The 27,955-nt window shown below is 52.7% G+C and overlaps 1 protein-coding gene and 2 long non-coding RNA genes across 8 annotated transcripts in view; 2 read left to right on the top strand and 1 right to left on the bottom strand.

The window, feature by feature from the left end:
• FAM156A (family with sequence similarity 156 member A) overlaps positions 1–10,476 on the top strand; it is a 43,312-nt gene extending 32,836 nt beyond the window's left edge. For all 6 annotated transcript variants that reach the window (XM_088028768.1, XM_088028766.1, XM_088028767.1 and 3 more), the window contains one exon: positions 9,033–10,476. In XM_088028768.1, coding sequence (XP_087884894.1) covers positions 9,154–9,795 — 642 coding nt within the window. In that variant the 5' untranslated portion in view covers positions 9,033–9,153 and the 3' untranslated portion in view covers positions 9,796–10,476. The remainder of the gene's footprint in view (positions 1–9,032) is intronic.
• A 797-nt stretch (positions 10,477–11,273) lies between these two features.
• On the bottom strand, positions 11,274–13,592 carry LOC114200635 (uncharacterized). The gene is made up of 3 exons (XR_003607494.2): positions 12,937–13,592; positions 12,401–12,488; positions 11,274–12,304 (listed from the first exon to the last, which is right to left on the bottom strand). It is a non-coding gene; the product is annotated as an uncharacterized LOC114200635 (long non-coding RNA).
• Positions 13,593–22,344: 8,752 nt separating this feature from the next.
• Positions 22,345–24,545, top strand: LOC148163088 (uncharacterized). Its single transcript, XR_015769463.1, has 2 exons — positions 22,345–23,246; positions 23,583–24,545. It is a non-coding gene; the product is annotated as an uncharacterized LOC148163088 (long non-coding RNA).
• The last annotated feature ends 3,410 nt before the right edge of the window (positions 24,546–27,955 follow it).

Below are 27,955 nucleotides of genomic sequence, written 5' to 3'. Positions count from 1 at the left end.
GATGGAGATTTCATTATAAATTCCGCCAAATGGACAGATGTTTTACTCTGGTTCACAGTGAGCTAATTGGAAATGCAATCTGACCGCAGAGTTTTTCTGGAAAAGGCTTCCTTGCTTAGAATAGGATTACACTCGGCAAAGATCTCACCTCATTTTACATGGAGCCTCGGATCCATTTGAACTCGGGGTTTGGAATGTGGCACAAATTTTCCTAATGTGAAGGGATCCTGCCTTCCACTGAGGAGGGATAAGCAGAAACATGGAAAGAATATGTGACTTTATGGCACCTGTGACTCAGGAAATTAAGCAGGCCTTCAGCCACCCTCCCCCTCTTGGGCTTTGTTTTGAAGAGCTCACTTTTCACCGTAAGTTGCAGTCTGAGTTTTCTGTTAGGACAAGAAAAAGTATACTAACTGGTGTTCCGTTTACAAGAGGTTTGACTAATTCGTCCCTGTGGCCCTCGAGGTGGCAAGGATCAGCTGCCTGCTCTTATGGGAACCCTCCAAGGGAATCTGACAGTGCCTCCGTATGACTCCCTAGGGGCCCCCACCAGGTGCCAGCAAGCCCTGGAGGAAACTGTGTCGGTTCCTCCAGCATCCAGTGGAGAGTGTGAACCCACTGCTGATTCTCCCTGCCATAGAGTAGACTCAACCGGGGGGATTACCCTCATTCACTGCAACCCCTCTAGGAGCAGCACACCTCGGTATGAAACAAAGTGTGTGCCTTGGACAAGGGAAAAGATGGAACCACCAGTCCAACCACCACCGCCCCAACCCCAACCTTGGCCACAGGGTGGGACTAGACTCCCAGGGGCCTGGCATACCTCGCTCCGTTGCTGACGTGTCCCTAACACAGGGCACAGTGTGATTGCCTTTTCCTGCAGCCTAGCTCTTGAGGAGCTAAAGTGTGCGTGGTACATACGGTTTGATTACCCAAAGGCTCAGGTGAGTCTCAAAGCCCAACGTCTGTAGACAGGGAAGCAGACTGAAAGGGGTTGTTAGGTGGCTGACGCAGGAGAGGGTGGATCTGGGAATCCCGCCTCCGTTTTGCCCGACTCCAAAGCCGGTCTTCGCGCTCACAATGACACACTTGGATTGTGTTTCAGTTGCTGAAATGCAGATGCCGTTCGACGATTGCGTGGTCATCATGGTCCCAACTCCTTGTCCACCTTGAAACGCAGGTACCCTGCAGGGTAAAGCAACCCCAAAAGGTTCTAAGACCCTGCATCTGCCCTCTGAGGAGCAGCCCCAAAGCAACAGCCCCGGAGTCCCTTGGCGTGGAAGGCTTGCCTCAGAGCCAACCGCCAAGCAGGACTTCAGCTTCCAGGGTGCCCCTGTCGAGAGGTCCTTTGCCATATTACAGAGACTTTTGCAATCCACCCCACCCCCCAAACTAGGTCTGCGCCAGGCTCACTTTATTCACCAGCGATTATGAATCGCGAGGCAAGCAGAGGCCGACCAAGTGCTTTTAGTGGCTGCGTCACAGCCGTGGGGCTGGCCAAACGGCAGTGGTGCTTGGAGCTCGGTAGACCAAGGACGGAACTCTGGCTCTCCCTGTGGGGATCTCTCGGTTCCTCAGCTCGCAGGTCTGTAAAATGTGGGTGATCGAGAGTGCCTACCTCATCATGCTCCCCACCCCTGAGAAGTGCGTCCTCACCAAACACACACACACACACGGACACTTAGGTAGGGGTAAGATGCCCTCCTCTGTGTTCCTAAGGTCCCGTGACTTAAATTCCGCCATCACTCTTCTCACGGGACATGTGGTGGTCGTCTGCTGGCTGACTGCAGCCTAAATCATCCCTGCGTCCCCAGACTGTGTCCAGGAAACTGACGCATGGTATTCAGGTGGTGCTGAGGACGTGTTTCTTCAATGACGGAAGGACCCTGACCCAAGGTGTCATTATGACTTCATCATAAAGGGTAGCTAGTGTACCAGCTGTTTCTGGATTACAAATGGAGGAAACAGGACATCTCTGTGCTCAAGATTCTCTTTGGGAGGAGGAGGAAGCTTGCATCTTTTGTACCATCTCTGATTGCAGATACTTAAAAAAAAAAACAAAAAACGAGGCTATAAAGATATTTTAATTGCGTGGGACATTCTGTCGCCCCATCAGCCGCAGTTCTCGTCTCGCAGTGGAACTTGGATCGAGATCTTGGGAGCACCAGTCAGCTCAGAGAACGTTTTCCAAGCACCAAGTGGCCGGCACACATAGCAGGTGCCCACAGTGATCTGTCCAACAGGTGGACTGTTGCGTGAATTCGGGCTGCTAATTAAGGGTGTGATGCTATGGCTAGAGCACAAATGCCCTTTGGGACGGGGACATGGGCACCCAGGTGGAGGGTGTGCCGGTCCGGGTGAGTGCTGTCAGCCTCCCAAGGAGGCGCTCCTCCTCACTGTCCTTCCAGCGCTTTGCCCAAACCTGCCTCTTCTCTGAATGGTTGCATGGTCTTCTCCGTGTCCCTCCTCTGCCTACCTTACAGCCTGATACAGGCTGTCACTCAGCATCTGTGATCCGTGGGTGTCCTTCGTGGTCCAGCTGACTGAGTAGAAGCTTACTCACCCAGCCGGATCCAGGGCCCGTCACCCTCTGCTGTCCCCGCTTTCTGTGAGGCTCTCACTCCCTGCCCCGCCCTCAGTTGCTCCAACCTCCCGACAGGATCTGCACTGTGTCCAGCAGCCTCTGCTTCAGACACTTCTTCCCGAGTGTTCCCCCTTGCCTGGAAAGTCCTGACGCCAGATATCTGCCTCTCAGACTCCTCTCCCTGTTCACGTCGTTGGTGAAAGGGCACCTCCTCGAGAAGCCTGAACTCACTCCCTTGGGGTTACTTTTCTAGGCTAGGCTTTGGGGCTTACAGATAATCCAGAGAGGCATTGCCACCGAGGGTGCATACCTCTGGAGTCAGGACGCACCTGGGCTGCAGTTCTGTCTCTTACTGGAGGTGAGCTTTTGTGATGTCACTTACCCTCCCCGCACAGGCATTTTCTCCTTTGGGACAAGAAAGCAGGGATTCTGCAGGGTTGATACACCAAACGAGATGTTTAGAAAGGGCCTCACATTCTCCTTTATTCCGTTTGGTAGATAGTTGTGAATGTCCACTGGGGTTGAGGCCCTGATGGGTGAACAAGTCAAAGTGCCCGGCCTCTGTCAGCTCCTGGGCTGGTTAGTGAGTGAGGCAAATAGTCCGCCTCTGAGAGCTGGGTGGGGTTGGGGCTGGGCTAGGGGAAACGCAGGGTGCTGTGGATGTCCAGCGGAAGGTCCGCTGTCCAGGGTGAAGGAAAGAGGGCAAAGAAGGCTTGCTGGTAGAAACGCCGCCTGAGTCTCCAGGGGTGAGTAAGGGGCGAAGGGCTTCCTCAGAGCCGTTACATTCCCAAACCTTGCATGCGGGACAGATGTGGCGTCCCGTTCCAGTCCCTCCTGACTGACTGAGGGATGGGGGTGTGAGCCCGTGCTTTACGGCGAGAAAGGAAGAGACTGTTTGCTGGAAGGCTTCTGGGAAACTTCCTCGTTCATAGGAAAGATACAGGACTCGAAAGTCTCTTTCTGCCCTGGACATTGCCGTATCTGGCTGTTGGTCCTGGAACATCTGTTCCAGAAAAGGCCAGATCAGAGCTAGAAAGAACCTACGTCCCTGATGGCATCACTGGATCCCCGAGTGTGTCCCCGCCTGCGCCCACCCTTCCTTCTGATTTCGTTTGTGTGATTGTGAGTTACCTTTGTGCCCAGACCTGTTTGCGGAGGCGTCTCCTCCTTACTCACAGCACAAAGCTGACTTCCTGATCTGGTGAGCATCGGTGGGGTCTGGTTCTCTGTTGTTTTGTGGGAGACATGCCGTCTAATGGCTAAGGACACAAGCTCTGATCCTAGACACCCTTCCTTCCAACCCAGTTCTGCCACTTGCTGTCATGTCCTCTGGAGAAATTGACTTGGCCCTGTGTGCCTCACTCTCCTCGCCTGTGAAATGGGTTTACTGTTCTTCCTAATGACATCACCAAACAGAGAGGGTTGCGTTTCTGAGGGTGTAATGAGGTAATGCAAGGATGGTTCACAGAATTGTGCCTGGCACGTTCCCTGTCTTTGCAGCCACTGAGGCTGCCCCGGGGTAGGTTGCAGGTCACGCTTCACACTGATGAGCCACAGCCAAGACCACGAAGACAGCATCCGACGTGTCCGCTCAGCCCCAGAGACTCTCTTGCTGTGCCACTCTCTTCTCATCCTTTGCATCACGCACGGATGACCCTCACCAGAAGGCTGGCTTTCCCGCTGTGGGTCTCCCACCTGGGAGAAACACAAATACACATCATCTTCCATCTTGTGCCTGAATGCCGGTCACTCCCGTTCTGTCCTCGGACAGCTAGGGGCTGCTTCTGGTGCGGGGGGCTGGGGAGGGGGCAGGGCAGGTAACAGAGCATGTGACAGTCCGTAACTGCCACATGGCATCGGAAGCTCTCTGTGTCCTGGTGCCTGCCTGTATCTCCAGACTCCTCTCCCTGCACCCCAGCATTCGGTTGACACTCTTGCTGGATTCCAGGGCAGACCCGCCATTCAGTCTCTCTCCTTCAGCCTCAAATTCCTCCTGGTGAAAGGGCAGTCACTCTGCCTCCCCGAGGTTTGTTGGGAGACCTGCAGGAGACGATAGATGTGAAACACGGAGCTGACATTACCTGGCCCGTGGGAGGCACTGAGTGAGAGGCGGCATCATCTGTCCCCATTCTTGAATCCACAGCAGCTGGCCTGCAAATGGCATGATCTCCTTCTCTCTGGTGCGGCTGCTCATGTCCCATTGTGTACACGTGCCACGCTTCCTTTATCCACTCCTCTGTTGACTGACAGTTGGGTGGTTTCCATTATCCTGGATCCGGGGATGAAAGCTGCAGTAAATACGGGAGTGCAGACAGCTCTTTGAGATGCCGATTTCAGTTCTTTTGGACATAGACCCAGGGGTGGGATTGCTGGGTCATATGGTAGGTTTTTTGGTTTTTAGTTTTTGTTGTTTTGGAGGGGGGCACTCCGATATGAGCAAGAACCTATGGCAGTTTTAGCTTTACCTTTCTGAGGAACCTCCGTAGTGCTTTCCGTTGTGGCTGCGCCAGGTTGTGTCCCACCGACAGGGCATGAGGGTTCCCGTGTTCCACATGCCCAGCGACACTTGGGATCTGCTGTGTTTGGTAGTTGCTCTGACGAGAAGCTTCCTCACGTGTGCGGCCCGACAGCTCATTGTGATGTTGACTGGCCTTTCCCTGATGATTAGGGATGTGGAGCCACTTTCCATATGCCTTTTGGCCATTTGTATGGCTTCTTTGGAGAAATGTCTATTCAAATCCTTTGCCCATTTTTACATTGGTTTGTTTGTGTTCTTGCTGTTGAGTTGGGAAAGTTTGTTATACGTAGTGAAAATCAACTCCTTGTCAGATACGTGGTTTGCAAATGTTTTTGCCCATTTTGCAGATTGCCTTTGCGCCTTGTTGGTGGTTTCCTTTTCTGTGCTGAAGCTCTTAAGTCTGATGTAGTCACACTTGTCTATTTTTGCTTTTCTTGCCTGTGCCGTGGGTGTTGATTCCACAAGATCATTGCCAAGACCAATGTCATGCAGCTTTACTCTACGTTTTCTTTCAGGAGTTTCACAGTATCGGGTCTTATATTGAATCTTCAGTCCCCTTTGGGTTGATTGTCGTGTGTGGTGTAACAGAGGGTCCAGTGTCATCCTTCTGCACGTGGGCATCCGGTTTTCCCAGCGCCATTTGTCAAAGAGAGTGTCCTCTCCCCGCTGGGTATTATTGGCATCCTCGTCAAGATCAGTTGACTGTACATGCCTTGGGTTTATTTCTGGGTTCTATTCTGTTCCATTGGTCTGTGTCTGTCTTTCCACCAGTACCATACTGATCTCCTTACTGTAGCCTTGGACTGTGTTTTGAAATGAAGGACTTTGGTACCTCCAACTGTGTTCTTCCTCAAGGTGGCCTTGGCCGTTCTGGGTCTTGTGTTGTTCCAGATGCATTTTAGGATTGTTTCTCTGTTACTGAGAGATGCCGTTGGGATTTTGATAGGCATAGTATTGAGTCTTTCATTTTTCTTTTTAATGAGATGACGTTGCTTAATCAGTTATATGCTAAATCTGAGGATTGCCTTAGTTGGTTTTCAGTTACTGAACCACCCTTGCTTTCCTGGACTAACCCACTTGATCATGGTGTGTTTTCTCTGAATGGATTGCTGGATTGCACTGCTGGTATTTTGGTGGGGAATTTTGTGCTTGTGCTAAGAAAGAACATTGGTCAGTGGTTTTCTTTTCTTACTATCAGTGAAATGCTAGCCTCCTAAATCACTTGCAAGTGTTTCCTCCACTTAGTTTTCTGGAGGAAATTGTGTAGAATATCTGCGTCTGTCTGTTTCTCCTGTCGATATTTGGTAGAATTCACTGGCGATACCGTCTGGGATTGTTGTCGAGGTGCTTTTTTTTTTTTAAGATTTATTTATTTATTTATTTGACAGCGAGAGAGAGGGAACACAAGCAGGGGGAGTGGGAGAGGGAGAAGCAGGCCTCCCGCTGAGCAGGGAGCCCGATGCGGGGCTTGATCCCAGGACCCTGGGATCATGACCCGAGCTGAAGGCAGACGCTTAATGACTGAGCCACCCAGGCTGCCCTGTCGTCGAGGTTTTAAACAACTGAGTCAGTTTCTGTAAACGATACTGAACTGTGCATGTTATCTCGCCTTGGGTAAGTTTTGATGGTTTATGGGTTTCGGGTAATCAATCCGTTCCCTAGCTGTTGCATTTATATATGTTGATTTGAACGTAATATTGCCGCCTAGTTTCTTTCATATTTGCTGGGTCTCTAGCAAAATCTCCTCTTTCATCCCTGCTATTGGTAACTTATTTCTTCTCTCTCTCTTTTCTCTCTCTTTTTCTCCACTTTTCTTGAGATGTAAGTGACACAGGCAGCGTAGAAGGGAAACAGCATAATACTTGGACTTACATATATCATGAAAGGATTACCGCAGTAAGCTTAGTTGACATCCACCATCTCCTATAGATCGAAAAAGAAGAAAAGGAAAACAGTGTTTTCATTGTGAAGAGAACTCTTGGGATTTACTCTCAAACAACTTTCATTTATACCACACGGCAGTGTTAACTAGTCATCATGTTGTACGTTACACCCCCGATACTTATTTATCTTATAACTGGAAGTTATCCTCCAGTTGTTTTCTCCCTCCCTAAATCGCCACCTCTGATAACCACAAATCTGATTATCTTTTCCACACCCTGAGCCGAAACCAAGAGTCAGACGCTCAACCAACTGCACCACCCAGGCGCCCCATGATTTCTTTATTCTCCACATCCCAGCGAGCATTTTTATCTCTTGTCTTCTTGATGCTAGCCATTCTAACAGGTGTGGGGTGATACCTCATTGTGGTTTTGATTCGCATTTCTCCGATGTTTAGTGGTTTGGAGCTGCTTTTCTTGTCCCTGTTGGCCATTTGTACGTCTCCTTTAGAAAACTCTCTATCCACAGCCTTTACCCGTCTTTAAATTGGATCATTAGCCCTTTTGCCATGGAGTTGTATGAGTTCTTTCTATATTTTGGATATGAACCCCTTGACAGATAACACGGTTTGCACATATTTTTTCCCATCCTATAAGTTGTCTTGTCACCTCGTTGGTGGTTTCTTTGGTGGAAACAGCAGCAGCTGTTTAGTTACATGTAACCCCACTTGTTTCTTTTTTATTTTGTTGCCTGTGCTTCGGGGGTCATATCCAGGAATTCGTGGCCAAGACCCGTGTCAAGGAGCTTTTCTGTTATGTAGCCTTCCAGCAGTTTTATGGTTTCCGGTCTTACATTGCAGTCTTTAATCGATTTCAAGTACATTTTTGTGTGTATAAGCCAGGAGTCCGGCTTTCTTCTTTGACGTGTGACTATCCCATTCTCCCAGCACCATTTATTGAAGAGACTGTCTTTTCTCTGCTGCGTATTCTTGATTCCTATGTCGAATATTGGTTGACGGTATATGCAGGCGGTCATTTCTGGGCTCTCGATGCTGTCCCATTGGTCTGTGTGTCGGTTTTTATGCCAGTACCACACTGTTCTGATTTCCCTGGCTTTGTCGTATGGCTAGAAAGCATGAAGTGGGATGTATCTTGCTCTGCTCTTCTCTCTGTTTTTCTTCGTTTCCTTCCTCAGTCTTGTGAGAGGTGTATCGATTTTATGGATCATTTCAAAGAAGCAACTTTTTTTTAAAGATTTTATTTATTTATTTGACAGAGAGAGAGAGAGCGAGAGAGAGCGCACAGGTAGGCAGAGAGGCAGGCAGAGGAAGAGGGAGAAGCAGGCTCCCCGCTGAGCAGGGAGCCCGACGTGGGGCTTGATCCCAGGACTCTGGGATCATGACCTGAGCCAAAGGCAGCCGCTTAACCGACTGAGCCACCCAGGTGGCCCTCAAAGAAGCAACTTTTGATTTGAGTTCCTCTAATGTGTCTTGTTAGAAATATCATTGATTTCTGTTCTTTTGCGTTGGTAAATTCTTATTTATTCTTACGGGGGAATTTTCAAATGATGTCCATAGGCTTGAATATCCTTTTTAAGTAGATGAAAGCCAGTGAAACTTGAAAAGAATGTGTCCCTCCCGGGGAGCATGGTGAAATGCTTAGATTTTAGCAAATGTCTCCTTTTCGAAAGTACATGAACACCTAGGAGGAGGGCACAAGCCAGTCACACATGGATTGTTCTTAAAGTGATGCTTGAGAACAGTTACAACACGTCTGCAGGAATTACCGTGGTTGACTGCAGGACGTCGTTTTGCATGGCGGGTCACGTGGGTGGACACGATATTAGGCTCTCACTTCTGAGACCCTGGTTATATGCCATCAGTGTTCTGAGCTCTTGGAACTGTATTATCTCACTGAGAGCACAGAACAGTCCTCGTGACTAGGGCTCACTGTCGTCCCCATCTCACAGATAGGAGACAGAGGCACGGAAAGCTGAAGTCAGAGGAACAATAACGGGTTTTCTTTCTTCTTTTATCACCATGTGTTGCAGTCTGGGTTCTTCCGGCCGTGCCCGTCCCTCCGCTACCTTCCAGCTCTTTGAGAACCTTCATCTTCACCATCCTGTCTAGACCCAAGGGCCAGGCGGAGCTGTGAGCAGCGACGACGCCTCCATGGATCCAGTTCAGAAACGTAACTCAACACTGATTCCCGAATCTTCCCCGATGAGCTCTGAAGAGACCTCCCGGGAAGTCACAGCAGCCTCCCCTCCGTCCTTCTCAGAACTGCTAATCATGGGCCTCGGTGACCTCAAAACCAGTCCGGGCACCAGATGCCCTGCCCCTCTGCCAGAGGGGCTGCTCCAGCAGCGGTACAGGGATGAGAAAACCCTCCAAGAGAGGCGGTGGGAAAGGGCAGCGTCCCCTCAGAGGAAGAGAACACTTCTGGGGCCTGTGAGACGGCGACACCTCGATCACGTGGCACCTTACCGGGTCGAGAGGAAGGCCAGGATCCCTTCCTCGGGGGATAGGGATCCGAACAGATTCCGATGTGAATGTCGATACTGCCAGAGCCATAGGCCCAGCGTCTCCGGGATGCCTGCAGAGAGGAAAGGGGCCCCGCATCCTTCCTCCTGGGACACGCTGGTGCAGGGCCTCAGTGGCTTGACCCTCAGCCTGGGGACCAGCCGGTCCGGCCTTCTGCCCGAAGGGGTGCTCCAACAGCAGGAGAGAGAGGAGAAGCTCCAACTGGAGATGCAGCAGGAAAGCAAAAGAATGTTCCAGAGGCTCCTGAAGCAGTGGTTGAAAGAAAACTGAGGCTCTTGTCCTCACGTGACAGAGATCTGAACGGATTCAGACGTGGAGGCTGGTGTGGCCAGATCCTGAGCGTGGGTTCCTTTTGGGGACCGAACAGTAAGCGGTCAGAGAAGTCAGAGAAGGAGCAAAAGCAGCGTGAGGACTGGACACTCGGTCCGTGTGAGCGTGGAGCCAGTCCCTTTCCTGCCTGGAATTTCTGGGTCACCGTGGGGCTTTCTGTGGTTCACTGCGTACCAGAGGTCCTTAACTTCCGTGTTTCGGCTCCCGTGATGCATGTTGTCACTTTCCCACCCCGGATGTCTGTCTCTCCTCCCTGCCTTGTCGTCAGTAAGATATAGGGTTTCTCTGTAGCATGAATGCCCTGGTGATGGCCATGTGCTTTCGTGCCGTGTCACTGACCGCCTCCCAGAAGCAGCACTAGGTCTGCTGGGATGCCCGTGCGCTCAACTGAGCCCCACTTCCGAGAATCTGACGCTAAATCGAGCATCTGACGGAAAGGGACGTGGAACGGGAACGTGGGGGTTCACCACGGTGTTCTCTGTGTAAGCCATTATGAATACGCTGAGCTAAATGTAGGTCAACGTTTCCCTGCTTCGTGACATTGATGGTACTCCCCTTGGCGGAATTTCTGATGGGTTGCCTCGTCATGCGTACCAAATAAATCTGCGTATGAAAGGAAAATAGCTTTTGAGTTCTGGTTTCTTGATCCCTGTCGCTTTGTTCTTTGTTAGGTCTGAGATGACGACATTTAAATCCTAGAGCAGCAGATCACGGTTTATCAGGCGGAGCTGTAAACTGTGCGGGTTTGGGGCAGGGGACGGGGAGGGCACCAGGGAGCAGCATCACGTCACCGTCTGCGGCCCTGCAGCAGGACCGGCCTTCACATGATCCAGGAGCCAAGGGGAGGAGAGTCTTCCTGCCCACAGAGAGTTGGAAGCAGAGTCCGCTGCACACGGTAGGAGCTCCCGCGGGATGGTGCCGGTTCCCCTGGCCTCAGGATCTTCAGGGGCCATTCCTCGTTCGTTGCCTGGTGGCCCTGGGTTGGTGCATGGGAACGGCAGTTGCATGCCTCCTGCGGGACCACCAGAGCATCGTTGAATAATTGGAGAGTCGTTTTGGGATTTAGGCACGTGCCTTTTCATTTCAGGATTCATTGAATGAATCGGTCACCCCACCCCCACCTGGCGCCTTCCCCCCTCCCCACACACAAACACAGGATCCAATGCTGTGTACCCACGAAATGCCCATGCGATTCCTCTAAACTGACAATAAATTCTGCTTTCTGTCAGGCTCTATTTTTAGGTAGTCCCCAGGGCTGTGTTGCTGCCAAGATGTACGAGTCTCCCACAGAGGGAAGTGGCTTGAGCACAGGTATGTTTATTATGTTCTCAACTTGTGATCTCATCTGAGAGCTTAGGAGCTCACCTGACCCTGCCAGGCTTGTCTCCCACTTGAAGGAGAGGGTCAATAAAGCAGGACTTTTCTTTTTTCGTTTTAGATTATTTATTTATTTATTTATTTGAGAGAGAAAGAACATGGGCAGGGGGAGGGGCAGAGGGAGAGGGAGAAGCAGACTCCCCGCCAAGCAGGGAGCCCAACGTGGGGCTTGAACCCAGGACCCCGAGATCATGACCTGAGCCGAAGGCAGACGCTTAACGGACCGAGCCACCCAGGCGCCCTAAAGCAGGACTTTTCTTTCTTGAAACTCTGAGGCCTCAATTCAGACTGGTCATTCGGGGTGTGGGGAGCAGGAGTAACATGGCATTTCAGTCTCTTGATTGTGTACTAGCTGTCAGACCCTATGCTGCATATTTGCAAATATCGGCTTATGGAATCCGCTCCCAGAGACCCTTCGTGGAGCAAGACCTCAGTCTCAATGGGTAGGTGGGGAAGCGGAGCACAGAGAGGTTAGGTGACTTGCTGAGTGTCGCGCACGTGGGCACCGGAGCGGGGCATGGCACACAGACCTAGGCGGGCTGCATTCAGAGCGGGCATCTCAACCAGCTCACCACCTGTAACCTCCACAAAGGCTGTGGGTGAAGTGCGGAGAACCGGTGACTTTGGTGGACGTTTCCCAGCTGGAAGCACCAAGTCTTAGGAGCTACCTCGTTGAATCCTCTGCAGAATGCCCTGGGGCAGGGCCAGTCTTCCCCACCTGGCAGAGTCACAGAGACGGGAAGGAGGTGGCCTCACCTCTGCAGCCACGCCAACCACCATCAAATGCAGAGCCACTCGTGAAGGTTTCCTTGTCTCCCTTGCCTCCCCGACTCCGTGCTAGGCTGGCTGCCGGGGCGGGGCAGTTTGGAGTAATGGCGAGACGGTCCCGGGCCTCGGGACTTGAGCCTTCAATCAGGGAGAGCTGGGACACCCAGACGTGTGGCAGGGAGCCGTCACGGATCCCCTGTGCGGCTGCCTCGCCGGGAGACGAGAGGAGCGGGCAGGACCCGGGCAGGGCAGTGCAGACCGGGGGCTTGCTGAGGGCGCTCCTCACCACAGACTTACGGCCTACCTGGGGGCCCATGGAGAATGGCTGGGTGGGTGTCCCCGAGGGACTCATTGGTGCCACCCCGTCCCCCCCCCTCGAAGGCATGGTCCCCTTGCCTACGTATGGAGCGCGCGAGCATATCTGGGGGTCCCATCTGACACAGCATACGGTCCCAAGTTCCGGACTGGGAGCCAGAATCCAGTGAGGTCTAGAGATGTTCCGCACGCCAGGTTCCAGACCAGAGACCCGGAGGCAGAGCCACCAGGAGGCAAGAAATCACAGGGAGAGAAGAGGGGCAAAATGGAATATGCTCAAAGAGAAAACTCTGAATGGACCTATCGCAAGTAAAGACATTGAATTTGGGAATTAAGAACCTTCCCACAGAGGAAGGGCCTCATTGGTGAATTCTGGTAAACTGTGGGAAGAGACAGTAGCCGTCCTTCATAGACTCTTCCAGAATAGACAGGAGGAGGGAAGACTTCCTTACTCAGCCTATGAGGACAATATTACCCTGCTACCGAAGCCACACAGGACAACACAAGACATCTATAAACCAATATCTATTACGACTGTCCACCCGTAAACCCTCACCAAAACGGCACACCAGATCCAACACCATTCACAAGGGAGTATGCAACTAACCAAGTGAGACTTACCCCAGGGTTGCAATATTGCTTTAGCGTTCAAGATGCAATTAAGGTAAACACCATCATCATAGAGTGAGGACGGGAACCATGTAGTTGATCATCCCGATAGAGAACAGACATTTGACAAAATTCAAGACCCATTCATGCTAAAAAAAGGAAAAAAAAACAAAAACGCTCAGCCGCCTAGGGCGAGAAGGGCACGTCCTCATTCCGATTCCGGTAAAGGGTATCTAGAAGAAAAATGAGTCTCATGTCACATCCCGTTGAGTAGTGCAGGAATGAATGCTTTCCTCCTGAGAGGCGGACCAAGGTGAGGATGCCGGGGCCCACCGTTTCCGTCCAACACTGACTGAAGGGTCCGGCCGGTGCAATCATGCAAGACAAAGAATGAGGACATGGAGAAACCGGAAACGAAACCTATGCCCAAGCAAAGACTTGTACTCAGATGTTCACGGCGAAAAAGGGGAAACAGTCTAAAAGTCTCAACGGGTAAAAGGATAATCAAAAGGAAACAGTCTAAAAGTCTCAACGGGTAAAAGGATAACCAAACTGGCAGTGGATGCCACTGGTCTACGAAGACGGATGACCTTGCGGTGTCTGCAGCAACACGGAGGAGCCTCCACGGTGTTATGTTACGTGCAAGAACACGGACACACAAGTGCGCCTGAAGCATGAGTCCGTTTACGGGAAGTGCCCAGAAAGGGCAAACCTACAAGAGATAGAAATTCCCTTAGATGTTGCCTCGGCCTGGAGGTAGGAGTGGGACTTGAGTGCTGACGGATACGCAGGGTCCTTCTGGAGGGATGAAATGTTGTACAGCGGAATCCTGGTGAAGGCTGCGCAACTCCATAAATCTACTACAAGTCACTGCATTGCAGCCTTTAATTGGGTGAACTTCCTGGGAGATAAATCATAGGCTTTATTATTTTTTTTTGTAAGATTTTATTATTTGGAGAGAGGGAGAGAGGGCATGAGTGGGGAACAGGGGTGGAGGGAGAAACAGGCCCCCCGCTATGCAAGGAGCCCAACGTGGGGCTCGATCCCAGGACCCCGGGATCATGACCTGAGCTGAAGGCAGATGCTTAACTGACTGAGCAACCCAGGCGCCCCAAATTACAGCCTTTAGAAAATGTAATGCAGATGTCTAAGTAAGCCCTGGAGGAAGAGGTATGCCATTGACTTTATAACACTAAGAAACTGCCCCATCTCTCGTTCCATGTTCTCTGGGTCCTGCCCGCGGGACCCATCATCACCTGCCTCCTCCATGTGAGCTAGCAGCTCCCACCAGCCCGAGCCCTGTGCACAACAGAACGAGCCCTGGGCACGACGGAACGGAGTGCTGGTGAGTGCAACGTCTGCGCGTGTCTGCGTGTCCACGTGTCCTCGTGCGCGGGCAGCCACTGGGTGAACAGAGTGGTTGTCTCAGAAATCTGGCTGGGGCCACGTTCCCATAGTCCATGCTGCATCTGAAACCCACTTAGGACTTTTCCATTCTTCAGGAATCCCATGGAACCGGCTGCGGTGTCCCTGGTAACCAGCCTCACCCTTCACTTCAACCTCTGGCCACAGGAAGACATGTGTAGACTGGGGAGTGATGTTGTCTCCCCCCTGCTCCCCCCGTGCGTGCGCGCACACGCACGCACACACACACACACACACACACACACACACGGGCCCCTGCCTCACTCAGCAAGCCAGTGGGGATCCACGGCATAGGGGTAACCAGGACAATGGAAATCCCGCTGCCTTTCCATCCTTGAGGCCCTTCTCCCTCCCCTCCGCCTGCCTGAGTGTCCTGTAGAGAAGGGGACATTGGCGCATAAACACACCCCTGAGTCCTTGAAATTATTCTCAATATGGCTGTAAAGTAAATATGTCACCAATAGCTCCTGACCTATGAATACAGAAAGCAAACTGATGGCTGCCAGAGGGAAGGGGGTGGGTGGATGGGGAAGTTGGAGTGAGCGGGGCGGGGGCGGCTCGGGGGAGATACAGGCTTCCGGTGAAGGAATGAAAAAGTCACGGGATCGAAGACACAGCATAGGGAATATCGTCAGTGATGCTCTAACAGCATTGTCTGGTGACAGATGGTAGCTACGCTACTGGGGAGCAGAGCGTGACACTAGATATGTTGAATCACTGTGATATACGCCTGCAACTAACGTGACATTGTGTGTCAACTAGACTCAAATTAAAAAAAAAAAAGCTCCTGCAAGAGAAGACACAGGAGGAATTTTTTTTTAATTTCAGTATTAGTACACATGGCTGTAGACTCCAAGATTCTCTTTAAACCAGGACCGGGAAAGTTCAGCGATGTTTCTCAACCTCAGCTGCACATCGAATCTTTCCTGGAGCAGCTCAAAGAGGACTCAACACCTGAAAAACAAATAATCCAGTTTAAAAATGGGCAGAAGGCATGAACAGACATTTCTCCAAAGAAGACATCCAGGCGGTCAACAGACACGTGAAAAGATGCTCAGCATCACATACCATCAGGGAAATGCAAATCACAGCCACAGTGAGCTATCCCACCTCACACCAGTCAGAACGGCTAAAGTCAAAAACACAAGAAACGACAGGCGTTGGCGAGGATGTGGAGAAAGGGGAACTCTCTCACACTGTTGGTGGGAAGGCAGACTGGTGCAGCCACTCTGGAAGAGAGTATGGAGTTTCCTCAAAGAGTTGAAAATAGAACTGCCTATAGTCCAGCAATCACACTGCTGGGCATTTAACCAAAAATAGAAAAACACTAATTTGGGGGGGTACATGCACCCCTATGTTTATAGCAGCATTGTTTACGATAGCCAAAGCATGGAAGCAGCCCAAGCGTCCATGGATAGATGAATGGATAAAGAGGATGTGGTATATATACAATGGAATATTACTCAGCCATAAAAAGGAAAGACATCTTCCCATTTGCATATAACACAGGTAGAGCTAGAGAGGATGATGCTAAGCCAAATATGTCAGAAGACAAGGGCCATATGATTTCACTCGTGGAATTTAACAGCCACAAAGGAGCAAAGGAGAAAAAGAGACAGAGACAAACCAAGAAACAAACTCTTAGCTATAGAGAACAAACTGACGGTAGGCGGAGGGGAGGTGGGTGGGGGGATTAATTAGTGCCCCTCTCCTAATGAGAACCGGGTGGTGTATGGGATTGTTGAGTCACGGTACTCTACACCTGAAACTTATATAACACTATCTTAACTATACTGGAAGTAACATAGAAAAATTATTAATAAAACAACAACAACAACAAAAAGAGGGACAGATGCAGGTGCTCCATCCCCAGGGAGTCTGAGGTAGAGAGTCTGGAATGTGGCCCCAGCGAGAGCATTATTTGGAAACTTCTATGAAAACCTAGTTTGCAGCCGTGGAAACAGAACCATCCTTAAGGCGAAACCCTCAAGTCAGAACTTTGAGATTCCCCTTACAAGGCCCGCAGGTTTTCACCATTACCTGCTGTGGTTGGCCGATCTCATAGGCTGTGAGGAAAGGAAAAACACGTCAGAGTAAACGCGGGCTTTAAAACTGCCATTGTACTGGCTGCTCTCAATGTTCCCGAAAACCAAAGTGTGAAGTTAAAACCCTACAAAGTTTGCTCACGAGACGTAAGACTTTTTATTTCCTGTCAAGATCCCTTGTGCTTAGCTACTTTAAGATCGGAGGAAACATTGTATAGACAACTTCATCGGACAGATCCCAATAATTCTTTGAAAATGCGTTGGCTGAGATTTGTATCCATTGATGGCAATGGCTCGGCTGTCAGGCTTATCTGCCAAGTTTACTGAGTTGTGTTTTTTAACTTAGACTTTATGTTCTCAAACTCATTCCCATGCTCAGATAAGAGCCCAAACAGGTCGGGGTATTTATGATGAAAAGTAAAATTGGGCAGTCCCTTGTTTCATGCTCACCCAAGGACACGTGCCTCCCCAAACTTTCTCCTTGAGAGATTGCTTCCAGATACTCAACTCCATATTCCAAATCCCGGGCTTACTGCTGTGCCTCATTCATCGAGTTTACACAGGGGGTTCTTACAGAAGATGGGGATGTCAGTCTCCCAGGTGTATTGCAGGGCCCAGGTGTCCTCGGGAATTCCTGTGGGGAACGCACCCGAACCAGGAGCTTTGTGAGGACGTGCTCAGAGTGTATCTGCGGAGGAGGAGCCCTCACAGGCGACTTTGCGAACACCTGTGGCAACGCGAGGATGATGGTGTAGCCTTTTCCTGAGCAGGTCCCAGAGAGGCGGGGCGGGGCGGGCCGGGGCGAGGCGGGGGGGGGGGGGGGGGTGGAGGGCGATGGAGAGCACACCTAGCAACCTCCCCAGGATATTGCCTTAAGGCATTGGGTGGATGGTGGTGTCCACCCGAGAGGAGGGAATGGAGGTCTGGGGTCGTCTGCAGATTGGCAAGGCTTGTGGGACCTCTGAGTGCAGATGCCCCATAGGTTCAGCCCACTGGGGATCTGGGGCCCAGCAGGCATTTCTTCGGTGGACTCGTTGACGGGAGAAGCCACAGGGATACATGGGGATACAGATGGAAACGAGTCGGGGGGGTAGAGCTCTGGGTGGCGATGTCGTCGCCCACGGATCGTGTATAGAATGAGAAGAGCACAGAGCAGAGGTTGGATCCCTGGGAGGAAAAAACAAAACAAGATTTAGGACGGGATCAAATGAAACGGGCCAACAAGGAGACTTAGAAGTGAAGATCTGGGAGGCAGGAGGAAAGCCAGGGTGGGCTGCGGTCCCAGAAGCTGAGGAACCACAGCATCGTGAAACCGAGGGCTGTTACTGTGGCCGAGATGGCGCTGGGTACTTTGGTTTGGCAACATGGAGCTCTTTGGAGAATTTGGCAAAGGGATGATCCGCGGGTGGGGGACATCGCGGAGGGATCCAGAGGTAGCCAAGTAAGTCCACACTGCGGCCTACACGATCAAGAAACCTGGCTTGACAGGAATCAGAGACACAGGGTGGTAGTAGAAGGAGGTGGCTATGTGCTTTCAGAGGATGTTAGTTTCTGTCCCCAAAAGCAGGTCTGAAAAACAACTGGATGCAGGTTCCAGAAACCCCTGTGGATAGTGCGGACCGTTGACTCGATGACAGAGTCGAGAGCTGGGGTGAGCCTCACTGGTGTGTCTTTCAGTTGCGGGCAGAGCGGTGGGGTCCGTGCAGCGGTGGGGTTGGAGCAAGTCTTCCATCACCTCTCTCCCGCCCCATTCCTGCCTCTGTGACCCACGGAGAAGCGGCTTCAGAGATTCATCATCTTCCAGGTAGATGCCTCAACGGCTGGTGTCCCGGCAGAGCCCCACACTGACTTGTCAGACGAGAGTGAAACAGAGGGGGGACGGATTGGGAAGTTGTGGCAGAGGTGGCATCTGAGGACAGGAGTCGTGCTGGGGACGCTCAGAGCAGTGCCGCCATTGAGGGCCCTGGGTGTCGGGGCCGGGGGTTGGGGCGGTGGCAGGTCTGGGGACGTTGGGCATCTGGCCACGACATTCAGACCAGGTGTCTCCGACAAAGATGTTTCTTGGTTCGGGGCAACCTCGTCTGCGGCCGGGGCCTGGATAGACTAGAATGCTCTGTAAACCTAAGTCCTGGTCATGAGATTGGCCTCAGCATGTCCTCTCCGGTGGTGAGGAGCCTGGGCTTTCAGGTCCTTCCAATGAGGAACAGAGAGGCTGGGCCGTGGAGCCGCAGGACAGAAGCGCCATGTGATTCTGCCCCTGCAAAGCTGGGGTCAGAGTGCCGTCCTCAGATCACCGTGAAGAGGATGCAGGGCGCAGGCTCCTGCAGGTGGCTGCAAGTCAGGGAGTGGCCCAGGTCCGGACTGTTCTAAGATCTTACACAGGGGCCACTGGTCAGACGCCGAGCGGTAACTCAGGCGAACGCTCTCAGGAGAAGGACCGAGGTCCGGTCCGAAAGCCACTTCGGCCATTGCTTTGTGGCCACAGAGTCCACGCCTTTCTGAAGGGAACCCCATCTTTCCAAAGCTCCTTATTATCCCTGCTGGATGAGGGAGGGAGGGATAGGTCATTATCTGAGAGGAGGCCAGATGAGGAAGGGAGGCCCGGTGAACCACGACTGTAAGAAGAGACCAAGCCCTTGCTCCAGGTCGACCCCTTCCTTCCCCAGAGTGACACGAGAGCGTGATGGCTTCTTCGGGACTAGACCGTGGTTTCCATCTGAGAGACTCTAGGGCCTCAGGGCACCACTGTCTGTTTCAGACGAAGGGGGGTAGAAAGCATGACTTTCTGAGCTTCAGGAACCCAGTGGGGCAGTGGGCATAAGCGAGTACGTTCTAAGTCCTCTAGCTTTCTATAAAGAAAGCCCGTCGAACACCGTTCGTGCTGCATGACTGTGTTGTCATGAGCCAGAAGCTAATGGGCTCTCACCACGGAGAACACACTCACGGGGCCAGTGACAGCAACTGGAGGCCTGAGACTTGTCCTTTATTGGGTGCCCGATTGCTGGTCTCTGCAAACAAAAGCCCGGGTCCCTACTTGCGGATGTGACAGCTCTAGGCGGACCTGGGGAGGCCCTCCCTCGAGGATCAGATGTTCTGAGCACCCAGCAGAGGGGGGAAAAGATCTTGGGGTGTGGGGATAGTGCTGGCTCTGCCAGCAACTACTGAGGTCCTCACTTGGGCCCCTCAGCTCTCTGGAGGAAACTCACATGCTTTACCTTCAAACAAATTAAGAAGGGAAAACCTCTCCTTCTTCTAATAAAAATCACTGGCTTTAGGTGCAATCCTCCAGGCATCCTCCTCTGGCTCTGGACACATTTTCTGAAGCCCAGATCCAGAACTCAGGCCCTGAAGTGAGCGTCTGTGTTGTTCGAGGAGAAATTGCCTGTGGAGGGCAGGCGCAGGGTGGCCACGAGGAGGCCCAGCTCAGCTCTGTGACAACGCTTGTCAACTACTCCACTGTGTGTGTCTGTGTGGGCCCCTCTTCTCTCTGTCCTCTGTCCTGGGGTCCGTCTGTGGATGGTAAACGCTTCCTGAGTTAAAGGAGAGGACAAGACAAGGACCCCCAGTCTCCTTTAACATGACTGCTTGGACAGACCGCGGGCAGAGGAAAAGCCGGTGGGGATGGTGAGCTCGGATCACAGACTCACTCGTGCTCCTCACATCACCCAGGCGCTTTGGTTCCGTTAGTCTCATCTGGACTGGAAGGCAAGCGGGGAGGGAAGCCATGCATTTACATTGAATGTGGTATAGGTAAGCGTGGTCCGATGCAATCGCTGAATGGTCCCTATCTACGAATGCTCAGTCTCACATTTCCACCACGCCTCGCCCCTCACTCCTCCCCAATATGAGGAAGGGTATGTGTGGCTTACGGGTGTGTGTGATGATGTGGAAAGGGGTGGGGGGTTCTATGACACACCTATGTGGCTCACAGTGCCCTGGGTGGTCTCTGAGGGAAGGATGACTCTTGTCCCCCCAGGTCCAGCTGCTGATGCCATGCACGGAGGCGGGTGTAACTTGCACTTCCGTCTCCCTCCTCTTGGTGGGGACCTGGTGCTCCCTGGCTGCCTCAGCCTTACCTCACTCAGCTGGCATCTGCAAATACCTCTGCATCTGGGTCTCATCCTCCATCCCACCCCTGGGCAGGACTGTGCCCTCCACAGGTGCAGCTGCAGAGTCATCTAAGCCTCTACCGGGTGAAAGCTTCCTTCATGAACCTCTGGTTATGAACCCAGCCACATTCTACATCCCCCATAGGGGAGTCCAGCCCCCCTCCATCTCATCTACAACATAGCAGGAACTAAGATCAGCTCCAGAAAGCTATATATCTCCACTCCAGTTATCCCTTCACTCAAAGAGAGCGCTTGGGTCATTGTACAGAGTGTACCCTGTGAGTCCCACGCGTGAATGAGGGGAAACCCTCCTGTATCTGGAGCTCCTCCTCACTTCTTGAACACCTGTCCCTTGTCTGAGCTGTTTCACCTCTGCCGCCACTTCCTCTGGGGGGCCTTTGCCCCCTCTGTGACTGAAAAGGATACTCTTTCTTTGGCTTGTCTTTCATGTTGACCCAAATTCCCATATATCCAGGTCAAAGGGGGCATAATGTGAAATTGGCACGTTGTCATATACAATAGAAATTGAGTTTATATACACCTCCCAACTCTATCTATCTATCTATCTGTCTATCTATCTATCTATCTATCTATCTAAAAAATAGGTGGAGAAATGAATGGTCACAGCGCCAAAGGTGCCTCAGAGCTTCCCTAGCACGTGCACAGAGTGTGAGTGGTGTCAGGCAATATGGATGTTAAGGGAGGCCTTGACAAGAACAGTCGCAGTGGAGAGATAGGGACAAAAGCTCTAATTGAAGCTGGCTCAGGAGCTAACGGCCTCGGGAGAAGTTGAAGCAGTTTTGCTTTGAAAGGTACAGATTGGGGGCCAGTAGCTGCAGGATGACTTGGGGGAAGGCAGTGGGTTTTTTTTCCCCCCCTCTATTGTGGAATGCTCCCACGTAGAGAGAGCAGGAGAGAGGAGACTCCACTGCAGGAGCCAAGTCTCTGAGAAGGTGGGAGGCGCGGGATCCCGAGCAGAGCTGAGGGGCTGGTTGCCCTGTGGAGCATGTATGCAGAGGGGCGGCAGAGAATGCCAGGACAGGGTTTGGGAAGCTGTGGCAAGTCCCACCTGATCGCTACCGTCCTCTCCATGAATTCGTAGGCAGTTGCAACAGACCGGAAGAGAGCTGTAATAATGCGGGAAGGATGAGTGGAAATGAAAGGCAATTCTCTCCTGGCCGTGGAACTAACATAAAAGAATTCAGTTAAGATTTTAAAATTTCGTCATCAAGGCTCTGGTGCTCACATACAAAAAGGGAGTGTTTGTTATTGGGGGTGAACCTTGAGGTGGCCCTGGGGTCTGGACTGGAGGCCCCCAAGAGGCTGTATATTGTGGATGTAGAGGCATTAGAGGGAGGGAGCCGGACAACCAGGGCATCCGGTTCAGAGCGCTGAGTGAGAGGAAAGCTACTCGGGACGCCAGGGAGGGGCGCGGCGTTTCCTGATGCCCAGGGCAGGTGGGTGGGCAGGGCGATACTCCGCTTGGGGAGAAGGAGAACATTCCTGGGGCGGAGAGACCATCTTCGTGAACCTTGAGGGGGGCCCGGAGGCATCAGAGGAGTGAGGGCTGAGAGGGCGGACAGCGAGTGTGTTTCGGGACTGGCGTGTTCACTGGCTGGGGTGGGGAGGAGGACAATAAACAGGGGACCCGTACAGGTGTCGCCCGTGGGGCGTGGGAGCTCCTGGGAACCTGCTGACAGTACCGGGATAGCCCCGTCCCCGCGGTACTTCTGACAGGTCCGCAGACCCGTAAGGAGCCCGGGCCCAGCGACCGGCGCCGACGTCATTCCACTCCGGCGCGCATGCCCAGAAAGCACCAATCGGATCGCAGCGCTGACGATTCTCCCTCCCTGGTGCCGGGACTTCCGGGCGCGGGCTTCCGGCCGCTGTTGGCAAACTTCCGGGGCAGGACGACGAAAAGGCTTTTGTGCGGCGGCCGATTCGGCCGAGCCTCTTGGGCCGTTCTCTGGCTTCCTCTGCCCTTCGGCGGCATTCCACGTAGCTCCCACAGCCTCGATCTGCACTTCGCCTCGCAGGGGAGTGGTAGAAAAGATGGCTTCACTTTCGCAACGTGTGGCGCTCAGTTTCTGTGGCCGCTAGGTGGCAGTAGTGCGCCGTGCAGGTTTTTCTGCCGTCCTCCTCCCCCGCCCTTCGTGCTTGGAAAAAGCAGCAGCGGCTTGTTGCCTCTAAACTGGAGCCGCCTTTCTGCGCCCGCGCGGGCAGGCCGCCTGGCGCCGGATCTGCCCGGTTCCCCGCGTGGGGCGGGGGGGGCGCCCTGCGAAAACGCACCGCCCCCGGACGAGACCCTTCTGCTTGGCCGCCGTGCCTCTCCCCAGTCGCTGCCTGGGTGCCTCAGCGCCTCGTCGTTCCGCGTCTCCGAGTCGCCTGCTCGGTGGCTTTCCCTAAGCCCCAGCCGTTAGCAGGCGCGGAGGGGAACCTGCACTGGGGAGTGTTTAATTAAAGGCTAACAAACCTATAGAGTTCGGGCTCAGGGAGAATTCTGGAGGTGGGGGACGCCGGTGAAGGTGGCGCCAGGGCGCGCGCGAACTTGCTGATGCGACTGTCCGTTCACGTAAACATGCTTGAAATGGTCATTTTTATGTTCTACCGATTTTCCCACCCCAAGGGTGAGAGAAAACCTCTTTCTGGCGAAGGTGACACCGCGTGGGAGTTGTTCGAAATGAGGCGTTGCACAAATGGGTCGAACTGAAATGCAGGTGTCAGAGAAGCCTTGAGAGAACAGGTAGGTAACCTGCGTCAGGAGGTGTGTGCGGTCCCTCGCGCCTTCCTTGGTCTGGTTTCTGTCTCCATCCCCTCCTCATGGTCTCCGCCCCTGTGTCCCCCTGGGGTCCCTCACGCCCAGGCGCTGCGCTGCACGGGGTGCTGCCGAGCGCACAACGCCCGGGACCCTTGTGACGAGCACGCTTACTGACAGTCCCAGTGCCCTGTCTGCGTGGCCTCCCACGCAATCCATCGGGTGTCTGAGTTTCCGCTCCTTTGTCTTCTGGGCGGGGGCGGGGGCGGGGGGGGCGGTTCCTCTTGAGTCAGATGGATGAAGCTTCAGTTGCCTAGTAACCAGTTTTGGTCTGTTTTTTGTTCTGTTGTTGTTTTAATTATCTCAACATCTGTTCCCGGAAAGAGAGCGAGGACCTTCAGCTGGGCGGATGCCTGAGCTGAGTGACCCAGCGAGGAGGACCAGAAGGATGTTGCCATGACAGCGACTCCCACACTCCCTTCCAGCGCACAGGCCCTTCTCCCTCCCTCTCCGTGCCTGCTAGGATCTCCCCTGAGAATGGGAATGTGCTTTGGCCAGCAGGGAAGGGATCCGTGTATGGTCGAGGATGCAGGGGGAGAGGCGTAATCTTGGGGTGTCTGCAGAAGGGACCAGAGCCCCCAAAGAAAGCAGTCTGTACAACACTGAGGCCCCCGGAGACGACGAAGCCTGTGAAAGCATAGTGGCCTCTAAATGCGGTTCTGGGATTTTCTCCAGCAGTCCACGGTGCTACACCGTTTTCTGAAGCCAAGCTCCATGGCTCAGACCCTGGAAAATGGGGCCTGTGTTGTTAAAGGAGAATGGAGCCTGGCATGGCTCGTGGAGGCCATGACAGACTGGAGAAGGACCTGCTCCCCTCCGTGACAGCTCTCCTGAGTGACGGTGGCACTCCGTGTGTCTGGTCTGCTCATCCTTCTGTGCTCCGTGTTGGGGTCCACTTACACGGGATGTGAAACCTGGGCCTAGTTCAAGGAGAGGACAGGGCAGAGATGCCCCAGTCTCCTCTAACGTGGACTGATTGGAGGGTGGACGGAGGACGAGCTGCCCGGGGTGGTGAGGTGAGAACACACATTCACTAGGGCTCCTCAGACCACAAGGCCACATTGATTAATTTCTTCTCAATGGCTGATGTGATCTTCGTGATTGTTCACTGTCTGGACCTGCCAGAAACGGAGCAAACCACCCAGTGAAATCATTGCTGACCTGGTCCGGGGGGGTGGGATGCAATCATGTGAATGGTCTAGTTCAATAAATGCGCAGTCTCTCAGATTTCCACCCCAGCTCCCTACTGTTCCCAGGCTGGGGAAGGAGTATGTGTGGTTTACACGTCTCGTGGGTGATGCTGGAAGGGGGCCATCTAGGAAATTCTTATGGTGCTCACCGAATGCTCCCTGGTCTCTGAGGGGAGGAGGACTCTTGGCTCCCGGGTCCAGCTGGTGAGGCTGACCTGCACCACCCAGGCATGTGGCTGGTGAAACTTGCATTTTCCTCTCTCTCTCCTCTTGGTCGGGACCTGGTGCTGCCTGGCTGAGCCAGCCTCAGCTCACCTTTGCTGGCATCTGTAGACACCTCTGAATCTTGGTCTCAGCCTCCATCCCCACTCTGGGCAGGGCTGTCGCCCCACAGCCTCAGCTGCAGGGTCACCTAGTCCCCCGCCTACTTGGGCTTCCTTCCCCAACCCCTGGCTGTGGACTCAGTCACTTTCCACATTTCCCCCTCAGGGAATGCAGCCTCTGGGGTCTGGCCCATAGCACAGCAGGAGCCAAGATCAGCTCCAGAAAGCTAGGTTCCTAACCTCAGCCATCCCTCTGCCCAAGGAGGCTGCTGGGTCATCCTGCAAAGAATGGGGGCAAAATGCTGTCCTCCACTTCTCTGCTGTAGCTCACTTGTCCCCTCCCATAGAGGGGAGACTGAGCCTTGAGAGCCTTCCCTCCATCTGCCACCTCCTGTGTGTGTCTTCTACTCCTCTGAGGCTGGGACAGAACACATTCTTTTGCTTGACCTTCATGCTGACGAGGCTTCCCCACAGTATGTCCAGATCCCAAAGGGAAAGCTTTAGGATTTGCTTGCCTTTTTTTTTTTTTTTTAAGAGATTGGCTAACTGATAAACATAAAATGGAAGGGATTACCAAACATGAATGCCTGTGCCATCATCAGCAGGGCAAGATGTAAAAAAGTAAACTCAAGAGTTCAAAGACAGACACCATGTTTTAAAAGGGCCCTAGGAGATGCCGTGTCACCAATTTTAATGTCAGTGCCCAGAGAGCTTCACTCCTCAGTCCTCTGCTCCCACCAGCGCCTGGCAACCATCCAGGAGAGTTGGGCAGCAGAGATGAACTTACCCAGAGCTTGTGATGTCTCCCAGGGGTTATGGAGCAAGCGTGGGAGCGTGTGCACGTCTGTCTGGTCCAGGAATGTCCTGAAGGGTCGGCAGACTTTCTTCCGGTGTCCTGTTTACCGCATAATAAATTAGAAGGGCAGCACTGAGATAGGCTCAATAGTTTCACCTTTTAAAAGAAATTTCTGATTACCGGGAGGAGCCCAGTCGACATTACTGGAGAACACAATGAAACCACAACTGTCTAATTCTAAAAATCCCTGAATGAAAACGTTTGCTTGACAGCTTCCCATTCTGGGAAAAAGGTCTTCCGCGGTCCTCTTCCTGAAGTTTGAATACAGGTTCCTGGCTCAGTCCTAAACCAGGCATGTTCTCCCCAGGTGTTGTACGGGAGTGGGTCCCCTCAAGACAGGACACGCAGGGGCGCTCTGGCCCCCAGCAGCTTTTCTCGGGCTCCCGAGTTCTCCAGCTGGCGGCTGCTCAGCAAGATCTATCAGAGGCATTTTGAGGGCTCCCGGTGCCTGCCCTGTTCTGAGAATGGACAGTCTCGGTCACCCTATGGGCTCACGCCCTGACTGCCTGCCCTCTGGGCACATGGAGAAACCAAGGCACAGGGAGACCGAGGAACGTGCCTGCCGCCATGCAGCCAGAGAGCTCACTAGATGGGAGTCCTGGCATCACTGCTGCCCACCCTGGGTGACCTTAGGATCATATGCTAACATCTTCTCTTTTCCCCCCTCTCACTCACTATGGACATGTCGTATTAAGGAGCAGTGAACGAATTTAATCCCTTAGAAGGAAATCAAGGCAGGGCAAGGTATCCCTTGTGCCTTTAACACAGACCCCTCAAAACCTGCAGGAGCTAGTGGCGGGCACACATGTGTTTCTGTGGATGTAAAGGGAGATTCTCCACTAACACTCCCCCACCCGCCCACCACCCCTTCCATAACCTGCAAAAAACATAACAGGTCTCAGGTGGCCTTTTATTCAGCGTCCAACAACACGAATGAGAGCCTCTCTTATTAGGTGTTTGCCACTCTCGTACAAGGTGGTCATTTAGCACTTACCTGGGAAGCAAGAGAATACCAACCAACCAACGAACCAATGCATAAAGAAGTTAGTGTGGTAAGCGTTAGGAACAAAATAGCCCAGGTCCTAGGCCAGGAACAATCTACTTACACAGAGTGGTCAGGCAGAGCCTCTCTGAGAAGGCAATGATGGAGCAGAAACCCTACAGCTGAGAAGGAACCAACCATGTAAAGATCCGGGGCTGGACTCTGCCAGGCAAAGAGCACCGTGATTACCAATGTCCTGACCAGGGAATAAGCTTGACATGTTCGAGGAACAGAAGTAGGCCAGGGTTATCGTCGTGGAGGCAAGAGCTGATGGGATTGTTTGGCGATTAAAACAGTAGCAGTAGATAAGCACAGAAGGGGTTGGATACAGGATAGAGTCAGAAGATCGGATCTAGAGGACTTGTTGCTGGACCGCGGCGGACACCAACAAGATGCAACACGTGAAGAGGCGTGCTTGGGGCACGTGAAGTGTATGGTTCCTCCTCGTCATCCAACAAGACACAGACAAATCTGGATCTCAGGGCACAGGTTGCTGCGTGAGGTAGGAGTGTGGGAGGTCACATTGTGTACGTGCTCTATTTTCTGCTGGCAAAAAGGATGAAACAACCCACGGAGAGAGTGTAGCAGGAGAAGGGCCCCGTTAAAACCAAAAGGCAGTGGAAAGGGGGGAGTAACCGCTACATACTGACAAGGAGCAGAGTGGCCACTGGGGTTAGAGGAACAACACTCAGACAAATTGTCAAATATGCAAAAATAAAAATTCAAAGGGTGGGGGAAGGATGGTGTCAAAAACGAGGCAATTGGGAAATGAACCAAAGGCCTCTGGGATGTACAGTGAGTCGAGGAGAGGACATCATCACAGGGGGTGGTGGTACGTGAAGGCCACTGGCGCTCTTGACAAAATCGGTGCTTTTGGGGGGCAGGCTGATAGAAGCACGACTGAAGTGGGTTAGCAAGGAAAGGGGTTACAGAACAAGGAGAGACTTGCTGTCGGGAGCACCAGGGAAATGTGGCAGTATTGCAGAAATACACGGGATAAGGGATGGCTTTATGTTTTACTTCATCTCGTGTCAGGGACGAGAAATAGCAGGTTCAGAGTGAACAGAATGACGGAGATATAAATGGACAGGCGACCATTCAGGAGCACTGCAAAGGCCTACTCCCCCTGCAGGAGATGGGCATGGAAGCTGATTGCTGTGGATGCAGGGGCATTAGAGGGAGGGAGCTGGAGAACCAGGACAAGTGTTCGTGTCCGGAATGCAATG

Source organism: Eumetopias jubatus, unplaced genomic scaffold (genome assembly GCF_037043125.1).
Source record: "Eumetopias jubatus isolate StellerSeaLion01/CBP00866 unplaced genomic scaffold, mEumJub1_p1.0 scaffold_11, whole genome shotgun sequence".
Classification (NCBI taxonomy): domain Eukaryota; kingdom Metazoa; phylum Chordata; class Mammalia; order Carnivora; family Otariidae; genus Eumetopias; species Eumetopias jubatus.
This window is presented reverse-complemented; position numbering and strand designations above follow the sequence as displayed.